The sequence below is a fragment of the Globicephala melas genome, chromosome 12 (genome assembly GCF_963455315.2).
Source record: "Globicephala melas chromosome 12, mGloMel1.2, whole genome shotgun sequence".
Lineage (NCBI taxonomy): Eukaryota > Metazoa > Chordata > Mammalia > Artiodactyla > Delphinidae > Globicephala > Globicephala melas.
Genome location: NC_083325.1, coordinates 35,810,485 through 35,833,028, shown reverse-complemented (window position 1 = coordinate 35,833,028; position 22,544 = coordinate 35,810,485). Strand labels below are relative to the sequence as shown.

General features: G+C 44.1%; 1 protein-coding gene and 1 long non-coding RNA gene across 2 annotated transcripts in view; one reads left to right on the top strand and one right to left on the bottom strand.

Moving 5' to 3' along the window:
- LOC132598218 (uncharacterized) overlaps positions 1–15,543 on the bottom strand; it is a 70,255-nt gene extending 54,712 nt beyond the window's left edge. Inside the window, exon 1 of the long non-coding RNA XR_009566131.1 lies at positions 15,374–15,543. This is a non-coding gene — a long non-coding RNA (uncharacterized lncRNA). The remainder of the gene's footprint in view (positions 1–15,373) is intronic.
- On the top strand, positions 14,726–22,151 carry LGALSL (galectin like). Its single transcript, XM_060309222.1, has 5 exons — positions 14,726–15,254; positions 16,041–16,112; positions 16,248–16,336; positions 17,023–17,200; positions 19,056–22,151. The coding sequence occupies exons 1-5, from the start codon at positions 15,219–15,221 to the stop codon at positions 19,197–19,199; spliced, it is 519 nt and encodes a 172-aa protein (XP_060165205.1). The 5' UTR covers positions 14,726–15,218; the 3' UTR covers positions 19,200–22,151.
- The last annotated feature ends 393 nt before the right edge of the window (positions 22,152–22,544 follow it).

Below are 22,544 nucleotides of genomic sequence, written 5' to 3'. Positions count from 1 at the left end.
AATATTACCAGGAGTTACTCAGACAGACTCCATAAAGTTATCTTCTTCCATTCAATCTCTGCAAAGTTGAGACCATCAGACAAATAACTCCTTGACTTCTGGGTCACAGGGACCACTGAAAACAACTTAAGGATTAAAAGAGGAATTTCAGAGTTTTCTTTCTTTCTTGTGGTTAATCAAATCCTCAGGATATTTGAAATTTGATCTCCCTCAAACCCTAAATGCAGTGACTTCTTGGGACAACTGAGCCACCCTCGTTTAGAACCAGGCTCCTTAGAGAAGCACCCATGATAAGGAAATTAGGCAACGTGTATGAGTGCTTCCATCACGTGAAACAGAAACCAAATTACAGTGCCTAAAACAAGCAGCTTATTTCCCTTACATAAAAATTGCGGGGATGGCACTCCAGGTTAGCCATCCAAGGGTCCTTGATTCCATCAAGGACCAGATTCCTCCTAACTTTCTGCTCTGCCATGATTAGCGTGTAGCTTCTGCCCTCATTATGTCCATGCTCCAGTAAGAAAGAAGGAGGGAGAACAAAGAACTAAAGGCACTGGCCAGCTCTTTATGGGGAAAACAGTGGCTTTTCTGAATGCCCCATCAATGAGGCTTCCACTGAAATCACACGGACATTATATGACTACCTTGACAACAAGGAAGTCTGGGGAATAGAGCATTATAGCTGGCAAGTAGCCGCTCACCTCAAATAGGTTCTTTTTGTAAGGAAAGGAGAAAAAGGGGGGATAGATATTAGGTAATCAGTGGGAAGTGTCTGATGTAAAGGAAGCACCAAGCTACCTGCACCAGCAGGCAAAGTCCTTGTAATCTCTATATGGATATAACCCCAAAAATCAGGCATCTAAAAAGCATCTAAATAAATGTGTGGTTCTATTTACCTGCCTGTATTGCAATGTGCACACACACCCAGCTTATCTTCAGGAGTTCCTTCTCTATATATAACATTTAGCAAATTGCTTACATAAGGATTACTGAACATTCCTGAGATCTTCTAGTCACTAAACATTTAAAATAAACTTTCAGCAAACGAAACAAAAAGCATAGTGTGTTCTGAAAATTGAAGTTGTTATAAAAGCTGATCTGGAAGAACTCCTTTTGCCCAGGGACAAAAAGATTGATAGACATTTGAGTGACAAGTTTTTTAGTGAATACCACTAATTCATGCATTGACACACAGCATGAAGAGGGGAAGAACTGTCTTCCTTACCTTGCTGTTACTGAATCCACTATAGTTTTTTAGTAGAAGATGTTTTAAAAGAGTCCAGTGTGAGCTGACCATGTATTAAATGACTTGGATTTAAGAATTTGGGCAAGCTTCAGACATAACTTCCTAACAAGGCAGACAAAAGAAATGTTAACAGCAAATAACTGGGCCAGTGAAAAGGAAAGACTCATTCTTTCTGTAAAGATCCCAAAGAAATAATCATTAAAGACACACTCACTGGGACTTCCCTGGGTGGTGCGGTGGTTAAGAATCCACCTGCCAACACAGGGGACCTGGGTTCGATCCCTGGTCTGGGAAGATACCACATGCTGCGGAGCTACTGAGCCCGTGTGCCGCAATTACTGAGCCTACGCTCTAGAGCCCGCAAGCCACAGCTACTGAGCCCGCGTGCCTAGAGCCCGTGCTCCGCAACAAGAGAAGCCACCGCAACGAGAAGCCCGCGCACCGCAACAAAGAGTAGTCCCCGCTCGCCACAACTAGAGAAAGCCTGTGTGTAGCAACGAACTGTCACTGTGTGACCCAACGCAGCCAAAAATAAATAAATAAAATTTATTTTTTAAAAAAAAGATACAATCATTTTCCAAATTGCTTTATTGCAGTTTCATGCAAGGCTTTCAGGAGCTTTGCACTCATGTGGTGTGACAGCCAAGCCCAGAGAATTGAGCTGGCATCCTTCTCCCTCTGTGACTCAGGCCGGGTAGCTCTTTTCAACAGCACTTGTTAATCTTGTTAAATGATAAGTGCCTCTTGGTTTTATGAACCATGCTCACTTTCCCTTCCAGCACTCACTGACCTTGCTTTGTGTGGCTTGAATGTCATCTCATGAAAGAGGTGTACAGTTAATTCTAGGACAACACCAGGCTGAAGAGTGTGTGTGTGTGTGGGGCTTGCATCACAGGGGAGAGGCACAGGGCCAAGGGTCGGTATCAGATGCCCATCGAATTGATTTTAGATCTATCTGTGACCAAATATCTTTTAGAGATTGAATTTTGGTGACCTGGATGTTGCATTCTGTCTTTGTTTTTTAGAAGAAGAAAATAAATTTATCCTAGGGTTGGTTCAGCTGAGTGGAGATGCACCACACATGAGAGCAGAAAATGTATTTAGTTGGCCCAGCGGCACCTATAAAACTGCTAGATGCAAGTACCCTATAATCAAGCAATTTCACCTCTAAATAGTCAAATGCTTTGATTTTTCACAAGAATGTGTCCTGATTTTCCTGGTGAGTATAGTCTATGAAACAGATCACTTTTTGATACTGAATTCAGCTTCTGGAAGAGACAGATGTCCTAGAAGAAGTGGATTCCAAATGCAGTGTCCAAAGATTGAATACAGGCACCTCGATGTCCTAAAACAACCCACCTTCTGAGTGCTCCCTAAAATAGGGCTTATTTTCATTGGGTCCCATGCACGATGCCCAGCTGAGAAATGACCGCAGAAAGGCAAGTCAGAATTGTCAAAGGGTCAATAGGGAGCATGAAGAATTCCAAGATATCTCCTCTCCCTCCCATCACTCCAATCCCTACCACTCAACGGTTGACCTTCCACACTTATTCCTGCTTCTGCCTTCATAAAGCCTGTCGCGTATGGGGGAAACGTTCTTCAATAAAATCCTGGAGTTCAGAAAGAAGTTATTTGTCCCCCGACCCAAATACAAACCATTTAACTCCAGGAAACAACTAAGTTTCTCTGAAACCATGCTCATTTTCAAGAGGATGGCGTTAGAAATATACTATGCTCCAGATACAAATCCTCCCAATTTGGCGCAGCGTAATAGATGAGTTTGAGTATGTACTCTAAGCAAGAACCGTACTTGGCATCGTGAGTTCTCCTGAAGTTGTAAATTACATTTTTTTTTTTCCTTTGGCTGAGCCACGCGGCTTGTGGGATCTTAGTTCTCCAATCAGGGATTGAACCCCGGCCTGTGACAGTGAAAGCACCTAGTCCTAACCACCGAACCGCCAGGGATTTCTCCTGCAGTTGTAAATTACTTTTTAACATCTACATATTTGCTTTGCTTTGTGAATTATTTAGAGCATTGTTATTCTGTGGGCTGCAGAGTAAGTTTCTAAGACAGCATTATGTGTTACGAAAATGGGCAAACTGTGTTGAAATATCCATAGATAGAGTATGTGACATGGGAAAAAAACCTGTTAACATTAAGGGTCAACAATAGCGACGTAATCAGTTCAGCAGCCAGAATGACCTTTATTAATATCCCAGGTAGAATCCTTTAATCCTTCTGGCTCAGAGGACACATTTGGTCTGCTGGGAAGTTTACATGTCCTGTTGCTGAATTTTATCCCTGCTGACTATTTTTGCAAAGAGCCCTTAATACCAAGATGTTGTTCCAGCCTTTTGGAACATGTTTTTATATACAAATAAAGATAGTGAGGGGTTAAAACAGAATTTCTCTATTGTGTTTAAAGAGGGGATTTCACCAAACTTCAGAAAAAGAATGTGAAACCAGTTAATCCCACTGGAATGAAAAGTCTAAAGGATAATGACTTCTATTGCCTGGACTCTTACAGACAAAAAGAGAATTGCAAATAGGGGGAAATATGTATTCTACATCATCCAAAATAAAACTTGTCATCCTTGGATTCCTTCCTTACCTAAGCCTGGTCTTTAGAACTAAGAAATCTAATTATGTAAAGTGGGAAATGGTTTTTAAATATCTTTAAAAGATCATGTATATGTATAAGTCCAAAAACAGTGATGGAAAAAATGTTCTGTCGCCACTGGGTTTTCTCTTTCCCTTCTAGGAGCAGCCTGGACTCCTGTTACCTCCTCTTCTGCCCTCCTGGTTCTTCTCAGTGTTGGACTGTCTTCCAGACCCTCTCAAGAGCACTCCGGGCCCACCCTGCTCACATATGTTAAATTCCCCTCTCCTTCTTTACCTTCTTCCCAAGGTGTCACCTGCTTTTCCCTCAGGCCCTTATCTAACTAACACCTCACTCCTGTGACTGGCAGAGCACAGAACTGGTTGGCCTTGCCCTGTATTTTATAGCTTTTCTTCCATCTACTCAATTCTCTTGACCTAAACTCCAAAGGGGTTGGCCTTTTCCAGGCCAACATGAGAATTTCAGCACAGGCTACCTTGTACTGGAATTCAAACCCAGTCATTACCCCTCAGCATCTAGTCTGGATACTTAGATTTTTACAGGCAGGATTTCATATTCAAATACGGTAGGCAACCCAAAATTATCATTCTTTTGATGCTGTTTTTAAGAAATGCACCAATACGAGGCAAACACACGCGCACACACACGCATGCACACACTACCTTAGAAATAACTAAATAACAACCAATATTGTCACTGTTATTATTCTTAGGCTATCATCAACAGTTTCTATGAAGCAATAGCTCAGACAGAATAGCTGAGCAGTTAAGAACTCTGATTCTGGAGCCACACTTCCAGGGTCAAATTTAAGCTCTGCTACCTGACCTAGTCTGGCAAGTGAACTAATTTCTCCATGCCTCAGCTTTGTCATCTGTACAATGGGGCTAATAAAAGGGCCTACCTCTTAGGGTTATCACGAGGGTTAAATGAGTTAATATTTGAGCAGACCCAGAGGTGCACTTCAAGGGAGAACTTGCTGCCCAGAAGCAGGGAGGATGGGAAGCAGACAAACTCCAGCTCTCAGCAACTCCAGTGTGCCTCCGCTACACAGCAGCCTTGCCCAAGGCCATGCCCTTCCTGGGGGAGCCCACATTTGGTGCCTGAAAGAGGTGGGGGTAGAAAGGCAGGCCATTCCAGTCCCATGTGGGACACTCTGACAGGTAGCACATGCCTCAAGTCCCTGCCTGGTTCCCAGACTCCCTGAGCCTGTAGTGCAGTTTGACCTCTTGCTTTCTCTGCCTCCTCTTCAAAGGTGTTAATCCCTAATAAGCACCTTACACCCCAAACTCTGTCTCCCCTATAGCTTCCAATGAACTCAACCCGAGACAGCATTTGTCAAGTATTTAGAAAGGTACCTGGAGCTTGATGAACATTCTACAAGTGCTTGTTAAATAAAATTAAATAAGTAATCGGGAAAGGCAGCACCTTCATTGCTCACCCCTCTTAGAGAAGAAGCTATAGTTAATGTTCAATATCAGGTTACTTTAAAGAGCCTAAGCGTCTATCTAATCAGGATGAGGAAACAATAATACTGCTAATAAAGCTATTGACATTGCTATGCTTGTGCTTTGGGATTTTTTTTTTCACTATTATCTTTCCTGTACTTGATCTTACCAATTCAACTTTTCATTGCTTATAAGTAACATTTAAACTTTAGGGTCAACAACCTTGCCTAATGTCTAGGACGAATTTATATGTAACCCATATGGCATCTAGAATCAAGACTCCTCAGTGGTGGAAAGGACATCTCAGGGCAGAGTCTTTATATGTCAACCCAAAGAGGATTGTTCTCAGGCTGTGTAACAGGGAAATGAGTAGACTCTGGCCTTGGGACCCTGGAGTCCTCAACAGCTCTGAGGTTTTATTTCATCTGCAGATGTGTGGCTGTGCATTATTCATTAATTCATTCATTCAGTCAATAAATCTTTGCTCCCAATTTCACTTCACTTCATGAATTAGAAAGACAAGAGTCTGCTCTCAAGGCTCTTACCCTCTGATATGGAAAGATCACACCAGGTAATAAACAAGACAATTAAAGACTGAGGTAAGAAGTGGAGAAGATGAGGATGCGCTAAAAGAACCCTGGCAGGGGCGTATATGAGGGAAGGTTTCTCACAGAAGGTGACATTTGAGTGAAGAATTTAAGAATAAGAAACCAAAAAAGTGCCTGGGGAAGCACGCTCCAGGCAGGAGGACCAGCAAGTGAAAAGACCCTGAGGAATGAGTGTGCTCGGCTGTTGGGAAAACCCCACGGAGGCCAGTTTTGGCTTAAGAGAGTGAGCAAGGGAGAGGAGCACGGCCTCCAAGAGAAGGTGGAGAAAGAGGGCCAGACCCCACAGGGCCTTAAAAGCCATGGAAAGGAATTAGGGTTTCATCCTAAATACCATGAGAACCCACCAGGTGATTTTTTTTTTCCTTTTTTTTTTGTGCGGTACGCAGGCCTCTCACTGTTGCGGCCTCTCCCGTTGCGGAGCACAGGCTCCGGACGCGCAGGCTCAGCGGCCATGGCTCATGGGCCCAGCCGCTCCGCTGCATGTGGGATCTTCCCGGACCGGAGCACGAACCCGTGTCCCCTGCATCGGCAGGCGGACTCTCAACCACTGGGCCACCAGGGAAGCCCTCACCAGGTGATTTTAAGAAGGGTTGATGGTACATGATTTATGTTTTTAAGAGACCATGCTGCCTTAACATGAACTCAACATTGAAGAAGGGAGTTGAATTACAGTTTACAAAAGATGTGGGTACTCTCAGATTCCTGGGCGATGCCTTATTTTAGCACTGTGTAGTAATTTCTAAGGGCTTTTGGGTGAACTGTGGCTGTTTTATAAGCTGCTATCAGGGCACTGAGAATAAACGACATTGTAGATTAAAACCATCCACTAGACCTAAAGAAACACCCATCCTTCGCATACTTAGAAATTCCACCCATCCTCTCTTCTCACTAAGCTCATCCCTTCTTATTTCTAATTATAGAATATCACCTGACATTGGATAATCTGTATAAATCATCTAAAGCCAACCGTTAGTTGTAGCTTCTCTAGAATAACTGTTAGCTGTATCACTTTGGCTTGAAATGAATGACACATTTTCTGGCCTGTCCTGGCTATGGCACCAGTCTGTCAACAGTGACTAAGAGAGAAAACGATGCATACTGGCCTCCTGAAAAACAGCAACTCCTGCCTTCCAGAGAAGGACCATTTGTAAAAGCAATCTGTTTATCTGTTTTAAATTTTCTCTTTCAGGCTCGTGAGAGTCTACTCACTGAAGACATGCTGTGGAGGAGGAGCCTGCCCAAGAGGAGAGCCCAGAGCGAATGGAAGGAGTGGGGAGGAGTCTGGGCTGGCAATGAAGTGGGGGAGCCTATCGAGGGGAGAAGCTGGCATTACTGGGGAAAGTGCCCATAAGGCTGATGTCTAAAGTGGGCATAACTGGCCGGGAATCGAGTCGTGTGAGGGAAGATTCCAGACCAGTGTCAAGGAGAACCCCTGTTAGCAGAGAAAGTGTCAAAGAATAAAAATTTAATACTTGTATCTCTGCCTCACTCATCTAAAAAAAAGTATGAGGTTCTTCTCTTGATGGAGTTTTTGCTGGCATTAAAATCAATGGAATCAAAAACAAGCACAGACAACGACTTTGCTTCCTCTCCCGAAGTTACTTTTTTTTTTCTTCTTTTTTTTGCGGTACGCGGGCCTCTCGCTGTTGTGGCCTCTCCCGTTGCGGAGCACAGGCTCCGGACGCGCAGGCTCAGCGGCCATGGCTCACGGGCCCAGCCACTCCGCGTAATGTGGGATCTTCCCGGACCGGGGCACGAACCCATGTCGCCTGCATCAGCAGGCGGACTCCCAACCACTGCGCCACCAGGGAAGCCCCCGAAGTTACTTTTATCTATTCCTGGTATTAAAATGAGGATTGGCTTTTAAGAAAAGGTGGAATTTTCCCTCCTTCCCCACTCCAACTGGCCTTACACACACATACACATACACATACACAAACACACACCAGGCAATCTTGAAAAATCATGCCTAACCCCAAAGCCCCCTGAATTTATAGAGTTCCGATTAATTCTTAAGTTTAAGAGTAACACTGAGCCAACCAAGGCCAAGGTTGTGAATGAATGAAATGTGATGAGTTTAATCAGTGTAGATTACCAATTTGAACTTCTGCAATTTAAAATATTTTCTTCAACTCTTTTTTTTTCTTCAACTCTTTAATTAATCTTTCTCTATGGAATAAATTAATCATTTGGAGGTGGAATTAAACCAGCCTCTGAATTCAAAACACTTTATATTTATTTTTGAGGCTATGCTGCCACGTTGGCAGCGGAGCTCTTAGACCCATTCTGAATATTGTCAGATGAAACAGGCAGTGTGCAGGGAGGAATCTACAATATGAGGAAGTAGAGATGCCCTGAAGAAACTCATATGGAAAAGGAGGGCAAGTATTTTAAGTCCAAATATGTATATGGTTGTTTGGGCCTCTTTTAAGAAAGTAAAAAAGATCATAATCACAACTAAAATGGAGCCCAGCTCAATAAAGAATTGTTGAATAAATAAATGAAGTCTGTTTTCTCTGAATCTCTTTGGTTAGTCAAATTTGGATGCCAAGTGTAAATTCCCAGGTCCCTCCTGGATGGTGGTTTGTTCAGAAGCTGTCTGTGTTAATCCCTTCTCTGTGTGGTTCACCTTTTAAGAAATCTAGAAATCTGTGTCACTCAAACACATTTCCTCTAAAAATCAAATGACCACCTGGCAGCCTGACTCCTGAGTTTTCCTGCCCATTAGTCAGGATTTCCAGCAGACTGTTAATTCTGAATCTTCGTCTCCTTCCACGCAGCCAAGCCACACGAGTTTCCACGAAACTACCAAACTAAGAAATCCATTACGCCACTGGACACCGAGAAAGTAAAATCACAGAGGCAATAAAAAGGAGGACTATAAACCAGCAGATGAAAACAGAAACATCAAGCATAATGAGAAGAGTGAAATGAGGCCCGGGACTCCGCCACGTAGGCCTGTCCCATTCCTTACTGGTACAAGGCTGGCTGAGCACAGATCTGCCTCTTGGAATTGCTGAAAGGTAAGGCTGGAGAGGAGGCACAGAAGCACATCCTTGGCTCTCAGTCCCAGCACAAAGCCCTGTATCTTAAAATATCTTTCATTCATGCTGCCAGTTCCAAAGACTGGAAGCAGCATTCTTTGTGCTTCTTTCTGGGCGAGGGCTCTTGCTACCTTCCACAGGAGTGAGCCAGCTCGGGGTGCGCTCCTGCGACATCTCAGACATGATAAAGGGCCCACAGTGACATCCCCAGGGTAGGAAGCAGTGCATACCTTTGAAGCCCTGAACTCCTCCTGGGAAATGGGCTCATTAGTACCCTTTTCAGTCTGGAGGTTTTCTGCAATCAGTCCTTCCTGCGCTAAGTAATTAAAACGCAAGCAGGAGTCTGGTTCTAGCTTCCTCATAAATAAACTGAAAATAATGAAATGTTAGCTACTGGCATTGACTGCCAAGTTTTATGGTTGTCCCCTAATTACACTGGTACAACACAAATTTGTGTGTGTGTCTAAAATAATATTTGATAACCGTGACCATAGTTCCTAGAATAATTAAGAACTTTAATCATGTACTGAAATACAGAAAAATAGCTTGATAACTATTTGCCCTCCTACCTAACGAGGTAACCAAAGAATGCTGAGTTTGTATATTTTCTGCCTACGTGAATATTTATCCTGAGCAGAGACTGGCCTGATGAAAACAATTATGAAGAGATGAAAGCCTGACCAGCCTGTGAAATGGTGCATTATCTTTTTCCTCAAAGTGGGCTGCAGCCACCTTCTGGGGTCTGGGGCAGGGAGGGAATCAAGCCACAAGATGAACAGGGTAAACATTTAGATGCTTTAATTTTGCTGTATTTATGGGTGTGGGGAGCACATTATGTTTATACCAAAAATAAACATGGCGATCTGTTGAACAGAGTGCAAAAGTCACACAAATTTCTCAATATTACAGACATTTTGAGCTGCCAGCTACATCCACAGGGGTCCTCACAGGTCCTCCTTCATTGTAGGGGGTTCTCTGTGGAACCATTTGTAAAGTGCTCCCATAATATCAGGAAGCAATGACTTGCCAAATAAAAAGGCAAATGTTTCTGATATGCAAGTTTCTACTCCAGATTAGATCAGATGGATTTCATATCATATATATGAGTAACAGGAATCTTAAAGCACCTTTTAGATAACTGGTTCTCCACTGGGGGCAAGTTTTCCCCACCCCACTCAGGGACATTTGACACTTGTCAATGTCTGAGGAATTTTTGGCTGTCACCATTTCCGGGGAGCAGCTACTGGCATCTAGTGCTCAACATCCTACAATGCACAGGACAGCTCCCTACCACAAAGAATTTCTCAGCCTAAAATATCAATAGCACTGAGGACGAGAAACCCTGCTGCTGCCAATGTGTATATATACGCAGAAAACAAGTGGTCTGAAAGTCAAAGGCAGGCCTCGGGGATCCGGGCCCACAGTCACAGTGTAAAGGAAGAAGGCACATATCTACCCGGACCAGGGCAGGAGACAAAACCAGCCTCTGGAAACAGGGGTTCAGCTGGTGACCAGACCAGGCGGAGTGCGTTTAGAATTCGGGCCACGAATAGAGCTGCTGTGCAGTCTTTGCAGACTTGCTTTGGTGGGATGGTGGAAGGGGCTGCCGTGCTTGTGGTCAGAGATATGCCAGTTCCTCCAGACAGCTGCCTTAATCCTCCCAATGGGAGTGACTCTCCCCGCTCAGTGCTCAGGTTGTAGATCTGAGGCCTTTATTATCTTACCCACTGCATTCTACATTGGTCCCCAGAGTGAGTTGTGACCTTCTTCAGGACAAGACCCATGCATTTTCATATATCTCTTCTTGGTCCAGGGTATCACAGCACAATGCTCATAACATGGCTGCCGAATTGACGTCAATGCCATATTCTCCCCACAGTATTAGAAATTCTGCATGCCTACATTTGAATAAAACATATTAAATGGGAAGGAGAGAAGGACGTGATCTACTATTTTCATCTGGGAAGATCATTTAGCAAAGTCTATCTTCAAAGACCTGTGTATATTTCTTTTTCGATGCTGACTTTCTTTAGCCTTTTTAGTAGTTTCTAGCAGTAATACAGTTCACTGTTGCATTTCATAAAAGGGTCACAATCTTGGTTAATGTTTTTTAGACAAAAATGCCCATAATCAAAGCCCAGAGCAAAGTTTGCCTGTCCTTCTCTCTACAACTTTTTAAAAATTCAAGCTCTATAATTCATTTATTTGCTAATGAATTTCCCTGTCAGGGGTAGTGTGACTCTGCTCAGCTTTAATTATAACAAAAAATTCATTTAGGCTTTCTCCCTGCTCTCCATATTGAAAATGAACTATTCTATAGAATGACTGAGAAGGAACAAAGCATTTTTGGAATAAAAGGCAATTTTCCAGTTTAAAATGTTCTGGGCAGGTTCAGTACCTTCCTGTTCTTTACATTCCTAAAATGTAAGAATTTTAGGAATGTAAAGAACATCTCAAGCAATCCAAGTATCTTCAACTCCACCGACAATGTAAATCAAAGGGTTATTCTTCACCCTACAAAACCACTTATTGAAAGATTCAACCCAAGATTATTTTCATTCAGCAGCACCTACCATTTAAATTTAGATGGCATTTACACAGCTTTTTTGCGGTACACGGGCTCTCCCGTTGTGGAGCACAGGCTCCGAACGCGCAGGCTCAGTGGCCATGGCTCACGGGCCCAGTCGCTCCGTGGCATGTGGAATCTTCCCAGACCGGGGCACGAACCCGTGTCCCCTGCATCGGCAGGCGGACTCTCAACCACTGTGCCACCAGGGAAGCCCCAGAAGAACTTTCTAAGAGCTAAGAAGGAATGATGAATGAGCCCAACCTCTTAATTTTGTGGTGAGGAAACTGAGGCTTAGAAGTCAATTTGAACTCTCAGAGCTATGTAATGACAATGGCTAGGACTTTTCAAGGGCGCACAGCTTCTCTTATCTTCATCATTCCCACCGTTGTCTAAGCCACCATTATATCTTGCTTGGATTGCTGCAGGAGCTTCCTAAGTCCTGCTTCTACCTGCCTCCTACACACTGCCCTCCTCACAGAGACCACTTCACACAGCAGCCAGAGGGATACATCCACAACAGAAGGCAAGCTATGTCACTCCTTTGCTCAGAAACTTCCAATATCTTCCCACCTCTCCCAAGGAAAAGCCAATCTTCGCAGTGTCTACATGGCCTATTCCATTTCTAATTACTTACCTCTTCCGCCTCTGCACCCCAGCTGCACCCAACACTTTCTTCCCTTACTCCACCCTGGGGACTTTGCCCTTGCAGTTCCCTCTGCCAGCAACCTCTTCTTCCAGACTTCCAAATGCCTCCCCCACTCCCTTCCTCCCATTAGAGGTCCTCAAACTCACTCTACCATAGGTGGCTTCCCTGATAACACTGTAAAGAGCATCGCCCCACCTCCTACCTCTCTCTTTCACCTTACTTGCTTTACTATTTTTTTCTAATACTTTTACCACCTGACATATTATATATTTATTTGTTTATTAACTGCCTTTCGCCATTAGAATGTAAGATCAACAAAAAAAATCCCCACTGAGGTTCCTTAAAGAACTAAAAATAGAGTTACGATATGATCCAGAAATCCCACTTCTGGGCATATATCTGGAAAAGATAAAAACTCTAATTTGAAAAGATATATGCACCCCAATGTTCATAGCAGCACTATTTACAATAGCCAAGACATGGAAGCAACCTAAATGTCCATCAACAGATAAATGAATCAAGAAGATGTGTTATGTATATACAATGGAATATTACTCGGCCATAAAAAAGAATGAAATAATGCCATTTGCAGTAACATGGATGGACCCAGAGATTATCATACTAAGTGAAGTAAGTCAGACAGAGAAAGACAAATATCATATGGTATCACTTATATGTGGAATCTAAGAAAAAGATACAAATGAATTTATTTATAAGACAGAAACAGACCCACAGACATAGAAAACAAATTTATGGATACCAAAGGGGAAAGGGGTAGGGAGGAATAAATTAGGAGTTTGGGAGTAACAGATACACACTAATATATCTAAAATAGATAAACAACAAGGTCCTACTGTATAGCACAGGGAACTATATTCAATAACTTGTAATAACCTAAAATGGAAAAGAATCTGAAAAAGAACAGCTGACTCACTTTGCTGTACACCTGACTCTAATACAACATTGTACATCAACTATATTTCAATTTAAAAAACAATTTTAAAATAATAATAAAGTAGAAGCACAAAAAAATGTCCCCCCTGTATTCCCCAGTGCCTGGTACATGGCAAGCCCTCAAGATGTTTGTACATATGAAGAGTAGCGCTTACTAAGTGCCAGCTACTATTCTAAGGAAGGTACAGGAACCAATTTACCTAATCTTCCCAATAACACAAGATAGGCACTATTGTCATCATTGCTGTCATCTCTGGTTCACAGATGAAGAAACTGAGGCACAGAGAAGTTTAGTAACATGTCCAAGATCACCCAGCTAGTCAGTTGTAGAGCCAGGATTTGAACCTAGGGCACACGTTCTTTAACCACCATGATGTATTCTGTCACTCTTAGCTTAGCTAATGACAAAAAAATACTTCAATGAGTGTCCCCTATACCAAACTCTCAGAAATTGAGATATATCAAAGTGTGCTTTCAAAATGTCAGTTGCTTCCTATGACTGCCTAACATTTTAAAATAATCAATAAGGTATGATTTTGAGCTAAGACTGGTAAACAAGAGCAAAAGTGTGAGCCACTTGTGCTGCACTCAAATTCAGAGCACACAAAGGATATGACTTTGGTTTACAAGCGTGTGCAGGTAATTCTCCCTACTCAACTGAGATTACCATGATTAGCTCTGGTCCATAAAGGGAAAGCTAAGACACAAAAGCCTCAGTGATGTTCCAGGCCACACAGCCAGCAACAGTGGCAGGAAGGGAGCCTCTGAGGGCCCCTCTGGGATTGCAGCAGGTCACACATGCTCCCTGCTTATTAGTATAAAACACCAGGGTGATTCACACAATGGAATGTTTAAGCCAAGATGTCACCTAATAGAGGCTATGTTGATACAGCTTTACCTGAGAAGTTACATAATCGTCCTACTGTGGAAACGCCATAAAGGAATTTGTGCCTTGGAATAAAGAGAGGTGGACCCCCTAGGAATTACTCCACAAAGGATCTCAGGAGATTTTCAGTGTGAAATTCACTAGCCTAGACTGGAAAGGTGACTTGTAAAAATCGGCCCAATGAAGACTTTCTGAGAGCAGTCACTGTGCCCAGTTCAATTTGGTAAGACTTAACCAGACCCCTGCCTGAGAGAGCCTCCAGGGACCCCGAGACTTACCCATCTTTCCACAGGGGAGGGAGGTGTGTTCTGTACATCTCCTGTATAAATATAAAAGTCCCTACTGTGAGTCCTCTCTGCCTCCTGCTTTTAGGTCAAATATTTATTTATGCAAGCCTTTCATTATCTTTCTACCCTAGAAAGCCGAATGAATCTTTCCTCGCTCTTTGTTGGCATTCTCTGAAAGAAATCTCGAACTCTGGAATATCACCTCCACCTCCAATCCTCCCTTGACCTCGCCCTCCACTGTCCCACCTGCCCCAAGACACAACCTGAGAAGGAAGGCGGGGAGGTGGCTGGAGAGGAGGAGCGGTGATGTCACCAGCACCTGTCACCTGGCAGGCCCCAGCCCCACCCACCCTGCCGCCGAAGAGTGTCGACCGGGCGCCCGCCCTCCCGCACGCCCCGACCCTGGTAGGCCAGTCCCTCCCGCCCCAGCCTCCTGCCACCGTCCAATGGCCGAGGGGCAGGGCAAGCTGAGCAAGCCGCTGCAGCCCAGCCGGCTCCCCGCCCTGTTCCCGGTTCCCCAGCCGGGCTCCGGCGGCCTTTAAATGCAGCCCAGGGCCAGCACGGCGCACCCTCGACTCCTTTTTCCTCGGGCAGCAGCACCCCGAGGAAGAAAGCAGCCTCGACTCGTCAGCGCGGTCCGGGCTGCGGCGGCCACCTCCGACCTCTGGACCCGCGCCGCCTTCCCGGCCTCCGCCTTCTCCTTCCCCTCCCCCCGGCCCCGCCAGCCGGGTCGGCGCCGGGCCCCCGGGAGTGCACGCCCGCGCGCCCGTGTGTGTGTGCGCGCACGAGCCAGTCTCGGACCCGCGCCCCCGCCCGGCGCAGGACCGCCTCTGAAGCCCAGCCCGCGCGCCGTGTCCCACGTCCCCCACCGCCCGGCCGCCAGCCGCGCACCCCGCCGCGCTGCGCGAGAAGATGGCGGGGTCGGTGGCCGACAGCGATGCAGTGGTGGTGAGTGCGGCGGGGACACGCGAGGCGCCCCCTTCCCGCAGCCCGCACGGCCCCTTCGCCGGCTCCGGCTCGGCAGAGGCCCAGCCCCGCGCCCCACGCGTGAGAAGGCGCCCCAGTACCTGGTAGCGGGAGCCGGCTGTGCGCGGCGGACGTGAGGGGCCGGAGGGGTGCCCCAGCTGGAGGGCCGCTGGCTGAGGGGAGGTGTTGGGGGCGGCCCGTGGGGTGGGGGGTGACCGACAGTTCCCTCCGCGCTGTGCAGCCTCCGGCCAGGTGTGTGTATGTTGCACGTGTGAGTGTGCGCCTGTGTGTGTGTCCGGCGCGCGCGCCCCGCGCCCGCCCCGCGCCGTTCCGGGGATTTCCCCCTTGGAAATGGGTCCGCGCCAGGGGCTCGCGAGAGAAGTTGAGCGCGGCCGCTGCACTCCAGCCATGTCCCCGAGGACAGGCCTGGGCGACGGCGGTTCCATGGGCGTTTGCGGTTGGAGAGGGGCCTTCCCTCCCTCGGCGCGGGGCTCTGGCTCCCCAGTGGGCCTCGACCTTCATTTTGATCTAGATCTGAAGGGTCTGAGGATCATCAGAGGCTTAGCTACCTGGTGGAAAGGACGGGTTTTGTTCCGGGAGTTTATGCGGTTATTCAGTGGGCTGTGAGGTGGGAGCTTTTGCAGAGGCTTCCTGTGTTCTATGGAGGACTGCTGGATTCCTCCAGATTTGTGTAGGTTCTTCCCCGCTCCCTCTAACACCCCCCTACAAAAGCTTTTGGAAAGCCAATCTGTGTGCTTCTATTTTTAGAAACTAGATGATGGGCATTTAAACAACTCCTTGGGCTCTCCAGTTCAAGCCGACGTGTACTTCCCACGACTGGTAAATGATTTTGTTCTGTGCTCTGTCTGCCTGTACCCTCTTTCTTCTATCCTTAGGTCAGGTCCTAAGGATCTGAGGCCTTGGCTCTTCCCTAACAGGCTGTAAACTTTCTGTTTCTCCTCTCATCCTTTGCAGATCGTGCCATTTTGTGGGCACATTAAAGGTGGCATGAGACCAGGCAAGAAGGTATTAGTGATGGGCATCGTAGACCTCAACCCTGAGAGGTAAGGCAGAGTCCTTGTCACCTAGACCTATCAGGCAGTTACAAGGTCCTGCCCACTCCTGTTGTGGTTTACTGCCCCTCCTCTTCCCACCCCTGTGGCCAGTGTTGCTAGTTTGAAGTGCCAAGAAAGTACTATGTTCCCATGAAAAGAATGTGTATGAATCCCAGCCATCATTTCTCTAGACAGCTATTTATATCAGAGATTATAAATATAGACCCACATCATTTTCTCTTTGACCCTTAGGGAGGCGAAAGGATTTTTTTTTTTTTCCAAACATGGTGTTTGGAGTAAGAACTATCAATATAAATGAGAACCAAACTTTACGAGATATCGTTTCCCCTGGTCAATTAATGGGGCTGTTTTTGAGTCTTCTGAAATGGATTAAGACACAGATGTGTGGGTAGTTTGGGGTATATGAAATGTCTACAGTTAGTTATTTTCATCTCCACTGAAGTTTTCACCAGGGCCTCCTCTGGGTAACAAACCAGTTTGATTGTAATCCTATTTCTCCATAGTCTAAACCCCCCAACGCCTGCCCCCATATGAAGAGTAGTGGCCCATTAAAAGCTGACAAATCCAAAGAAGAAGAAGGAAATGGAAGCCTGGGTCATTGTGGAAATGGGAGCCTGGGTCATTGTTAATGTTGTTTTGCTCACCGTGAATAAGTGAGATGATTTTCTTTTCAGCTTTGCCATCAGCTTGACCTGTGGTGATTCGGAGGATCCTCCCGCCGATGTGGCAATTGAACTCAAAGCTGTCTTCACAGATCGGCAGCTACTCAGAAATTCTTGTATATCTGGGGAAAGGGGTGAAGAACAGTCAGCGATCCCTTACTTCCCATTCATCCCAGACCAACCATTCAGGGTGAGTGCCTCGAGTGCTTCTGCTCCAACCACTGGCAGGATGGTGATGTTCTCATCTAGTATGTGCCAAGAACACTTTAAGCCAGAATTTTTGCAATTCTATTTAGCCAATACGTGTAAATAAACCCATATTTACATGTCTATATTGTTAAAAATAAATACTTTTCTATGTAGTATTTAACATAGTACTAGGCATATAATAGACACCTGTCCCAAAATATATTTGATTGATAAATAATAATAAGTATCTAGAATTTTCCTCATTTTTTTCTCAACCTTTGAGTAGCACCAAACCATATCAGTTATGTCTTTTTTTAAGAATCTAGTTGATTATCATTTTATTTTCTCTTGTTCCCTTTGCTAGTGAGGACTTAGTCATGTCCTTGTTTCCCTCTCTGGGTTAAGTAGCCTCAGTCTGTTTCACTGTCACAGTCTCTGTGGCTGACAGATTACTTCCCTTGGGCCTGGATGAGTATAGATTTGCTCCCCACTATCTGTCAGGCAGGAAGCACAGCCCAAACTTCCATTTCAATCAAGCAGCATTAGCAGCACCTTCCTCTATGAAGGACAATACCAAGTAAGAGATGCAAGTCAGTAATGTGTTAGGAAAGAATTTACTGACGTGTCAGACCTGGTGATGAAGTGTCTACATTACACCTTGTTAACATACATCACAATAATGACAACCCAGTTAAAAGCTCCCTGTTGCATAAACACCTGACAAAGCAGAACTACCCTTAACCTGTTGCTCCTCATCTAAAAATTTACAGGGGCCTGTGAATAAGTCATACTTTTTCTTCCCATCTTACAGTCTGGGGGGAAAGCAAGAATCCGTGATTGTCACATCAATGATAGAATAGAGACTAATTGCCCTTCTAATAGTAGCCTGGGGAAGACACCCCTACCCTTCTCTAGAATGGTAATGACCCTGAGGCTCCCCTGAACTGTGTCAGTTTCTTACTGGTGAATCTTAATGCAGAGCTCGTGAGTGTGAGTAACCAAAGCTTCTGCCAGGAGGAATAGTGCTCCCCAACACTAGGGGTGAAGGGGTGAAATGAAATCACCCCTTCTTGGTGATATAATTTTAGTAATAATATGAATTAAATGTGACTAATATCATATACGGAGTCTCTCCTTGCATGATGAATACAAATGCTTTTAATAAATACATAGCACAGAACCAATGATTAAACTCTATGGTGAATTACTTAAGTTTCAAAAAAGGAGGAAGAAAAAGCTTTTACCATGTGGAATCAGTATTTCTGTTTGGCTTAGCAAAGCCTTATTAATTACACATCCTTGGTCGAATGGTAATTACTGTGTAACCTTCTCTCTGCTTAGTGTTTAGGGGTGTCTAGACTATTATTACATGCTACTAATGGGTACCAGTTCTGCTTTGCGAGGGGCTTCTCTGAAGGTGGGATAGAATTGTTCAGGGGATGAGGATGGAGACATTAAGTGCCGTATAAATAAATCTCTGCCACTTTCCATCACTTTCTGGCATGCAAGGAGAAGGGAGAAAGAGTAAAGCAATTTTAAATCTTTAAAGGACATTGAATAGTGTAGAGCAATGCTTCATAAAGTGTGTTCCTTATTCTAGCAACACCAGCATCATCTTGGAACTTGATGGAAAAGCACATTCTTAGACCTTACCCTAGCCCTACTAAATGGAAATTTTGGTGGGTGGAGTCCAGCAGTCTGTGTTCTAACACGCCTTCTGTATGATCCCAGTGCACTCCCGTGTTTGAGAACCACTGAGGATGTTGCCTTTCTCCAAAATGCAGTACTGTTTGTTCGTTTTCCCCAGCAGGGTTCATTGAAATTATGAACTGAGGTTATTATTTTGTTTCTTCCAGGTGGAAATCCTTTGTGAGCACCCACGTTTCAGAGTGTTTGTGGATGGACACCAACTTTTTGATTTTTACCACCGCATTCAAACGTTATCTGCAATCGACACCATAAAGATAAACGGGGACCTCCAGATCACGAAGCTTGGCTGACGTTGTTTAAACCACGTCTGTTTCAGATAGCATCAGGTGCCACAACTGTATGACTGTTGGTCTGGAAGAAGTGTCCTAGCAAGATCTGAAGACTTAAAAAGAAAACAAAAACGAAAAGGGAAACTTCACCGTCTCTTCTTTCTGTGCGGTTTAAACCCAAAATGACTTCAACGGTGGTTTGCCCTTAGGAAGCTGTCGGAACAAAGACACCGAGCCATTATTTCCAGAACAAAGTAATACACTTACGCTGGATTTTATTCAGACTAAACTGAACTGGATTTGTGAGTTGGTAGTAAGTTATTCATCGTTTCAAGCTGATGTTTAGAACAAAAGTGCTAAAGACTTAAAACAACAACAACAAAGACGGTACACAGAAGTCAACTCATTTCTGCACTGAAGTGGAATTGTGTAGCACAACCGACATTTTAGTCAGGGTATTTAACATAGAATGTAGGTTGTTCAAGGTTTGTTTTGTTTTGTTTTGTTGCACAGCATAATGTTAATTCAGATTTTTAAAGCTTTCTTGTAGTTATTTATTTCTACTCAGTGTATGAGAGAATGATTAATGTCTCAAGAACAGCAAGTTATGAACTTTTGAATGTACAATTATCTTAGGTCTGGAGGGAAAATTACCTATTCCATCATGATAAAGGTGAATTTCTACCTTAAAGAGTTGAGTCTTATCCTCCGTACCCCTAAACTTAGGATATCTTGATATAAATTGCTGTAAGTGCTTTAGGGAAAGCTTTGCAACGTTTCGTAAGACTGCTTTTCAAGTTATTGATGATTATTTACATTGCTTTTTCTCCTTACTGTGAAGTAGCACAGTATTGGCTTCCTTAAGACTAACTACTTTTCCCTAGACCTACATAATAGCTCATTAAGTTGTTATTAAGCTAATTGAAAACACGTAAGAAGTGATTGCATAGACAATTTTTAAATGACTATTATATAAACTTTTGAAAGTACAGTATGAAAATGATTCTGGAATGCAATGGAAAGCAGAAGCAAATGGCCCCAAATAACTTACCCGGAAATAATTTATATCAACTTAAGCTGTTAGCTCATTGTATCACTTTTATTATGTGACCCTCACTGATATCCCTAAGCAATGCCTTTGGAGCTTCGGAGTAGAGGGTGCTTCCTACTGTGTTGGCTCTGCTGAGATATTAGGATAAGACAGGATCCAAATTAGGAAATGATCCAGTTAGTTTATCTGAAAAATTAACTCCCAGGACTCTAGGTCTTTGAGTCCAGCCAATAGTGTGAATGCTCCCAATTAAGCTTTAGGTGTTTCCCTGTACTTGTGGAACTGGTTAGACAGCAGGGAGTCTCTAGGAGAAGCCTGCAGTGATAAGATGTCACCACACAGCAAGGGATGGTTGGAGTCCTGGGTGCTGGATTTCACAAACTCTACTGGCCCTGGAGAGAAGGACCCTTGGCATTGCTTTGGTCAGCTGGTGGGGAGAAGAGGGGGTGCTGGGGTGGGGTGTGTATTTATATATAATTTAGGTTTTGTCTGTAGAGCATACTGCGTCTTGTTATGACACGTCCTTCTCCTGCTTTGCTTTTGAGTTTCTTTACACAACATGCAGAGGCACTGAAGTGACCATGTCATATTCATGTGTCGAGAATGTAGACAGTGTTTCGGTACCAAAGTCTAAGAAAAAGCAAACTAAAATCATGAATTTTTTAGAGGTGATATATTTGGATTCTTCTCAACTTTTAAACTGTTTAGCACAGTTCCACTGTGTTATATAAGAAGATGCTTTATCCAACAAGGCTGGCTGAGTATTGAAAAGCTATATGTACCAGCTGAGTTAAGCAGCCATATTCAGCCAGGAGGGCTGTTCTGTGGCTCCGGCTATTTTTGAGCCTGTGATTAACTTGTAGAGCCACTAGGTTTTGATGTGTGTTTGTAGAGAGACTTAGAGGGTACCCTGAAATATATTGGTAGGGATTTTGATTCTCCTTATGGTGGAAGACCCCCACAGGAGGTTTCCTTTGAGTGGCCATCCATTCCCACCCACTGCATAATTCAGCGGAAACTAGAGGAGTTGGGAGTGTAACTGTTTGGAACTGACACTGTTCTCTCTACCTATCAGCTAACTGGTTAGCAGCCAAGCCCTTAGGCAGCCTAGTGTAAAGATTCACTGTTAACCCTTCATTTCTGTGTGGGGAACCTCTTGGTTAAGCCTACTGGAATTAATCTAAATGATGTGATGATTTGATTCAGGTATAGTTAAATTAGCAAGGGGCTAATCCAGCTGTACTAATCATTAGCTGTAAACTGGAAACAATGTTCACATCCTCTCATCAGCATGCGAGGTCTAAGGTGGGAATTCAGGATGGAAAGTGCAATTTTAAGCTTCACAGGAAAGCATTTGGGTACGTAAGGTGTTATTTCTGACCAGAGCCCTAATTTTGCAATATGACCAAAACCAAGGAACATAGATAACAATCAGGCTCTGGGGGAATAATAGGCAGGCTTTAGACAATCTGTTCATTTCTGCATCAAAATTGGAGTGAATGTATATATCTACTTAAAAGTTAATAGAAGTGACTTCTACTTTCTGGGCTATCCCAGAATTGTCTTAATTTTTTTTTTTTTTAATTTGAAACCCCATTTCATATCTTGCCAACCTCAGTTCAAAACCTCCTAAGAGATGACTCTTAGAATTATTGGTGATTTGTTAAAATGGCAAGTCCTTTCATTTGTATTAAAAAGCAAATATCCAAAAAGAGGGAGGGAGCCCTGTTGCCTTGAGAGAAACAGCCTTGGCATTTTCCAGCTACATTATTAATGTAGAAATAATGTTCCTATGATGACATATTTTCGAAGAAACACTTTCTTATTTACTGCGTGGTGTAAAATGTTGCTAAATGTGTTCTTACATTATTATGTCACTGCTGAAAGTTATTTGCACTATAATAAAGGAATTTTCTACAAAAGGGTTTCCAGTTTATAAGGTGCTAAATTTGGCACGGGGTGTAATGTACTTAGCATGGACCGTATGGTAGAGCAATCCTCCCTCACTTTCACGCACACACTCCAAGACCACTTGTTTGTGTGTTGCCAACATTAATAAACTGATCAAGGGAAGGAAAGTGTCTGAGGGCCCTCAGAGACCTAATGAGTTCATGTTGTGTGTGCAATGGGTTCTTTTAAAATATAATTTGCATACAGTAAATTCACATTTTTCTTGGTGTGCAGTTTTAGGAGTTTTAACACATGCATAGATTCACGTAACAATCACCTCGATCAGGATGTAGAATCCTTCCATCACCCCCCAAAAATTCCCTTGAGCTACCCCTTTGTAGTTAAACTTGCCCCCCACTCCTAGC

Excerpts from the sequence above, each read along its gene's own strand:
- LGALSL (XM_060309222.1), top strand. The coding sequence starts at position 15,219 with ATGGCGGGGTCGGTGGCCGACAGCGATGCAGTGGTG. Across the intron at positions 15,255-16,040 it reads CCGACAGCGATGCAGTGGTG|AAACTAGATGATGGGCATTT; the intron begins GTGAGTGCGGCG and ends TTCTATTTTTAG. Across the intron at positions 16,113-16,247 it reads ACGTGTACTTCCCACGACTG|ATCGTGCCATTTTGTGGGCA; the intron begins GTAAATGATTTT and ends CATCCTTTGCAG.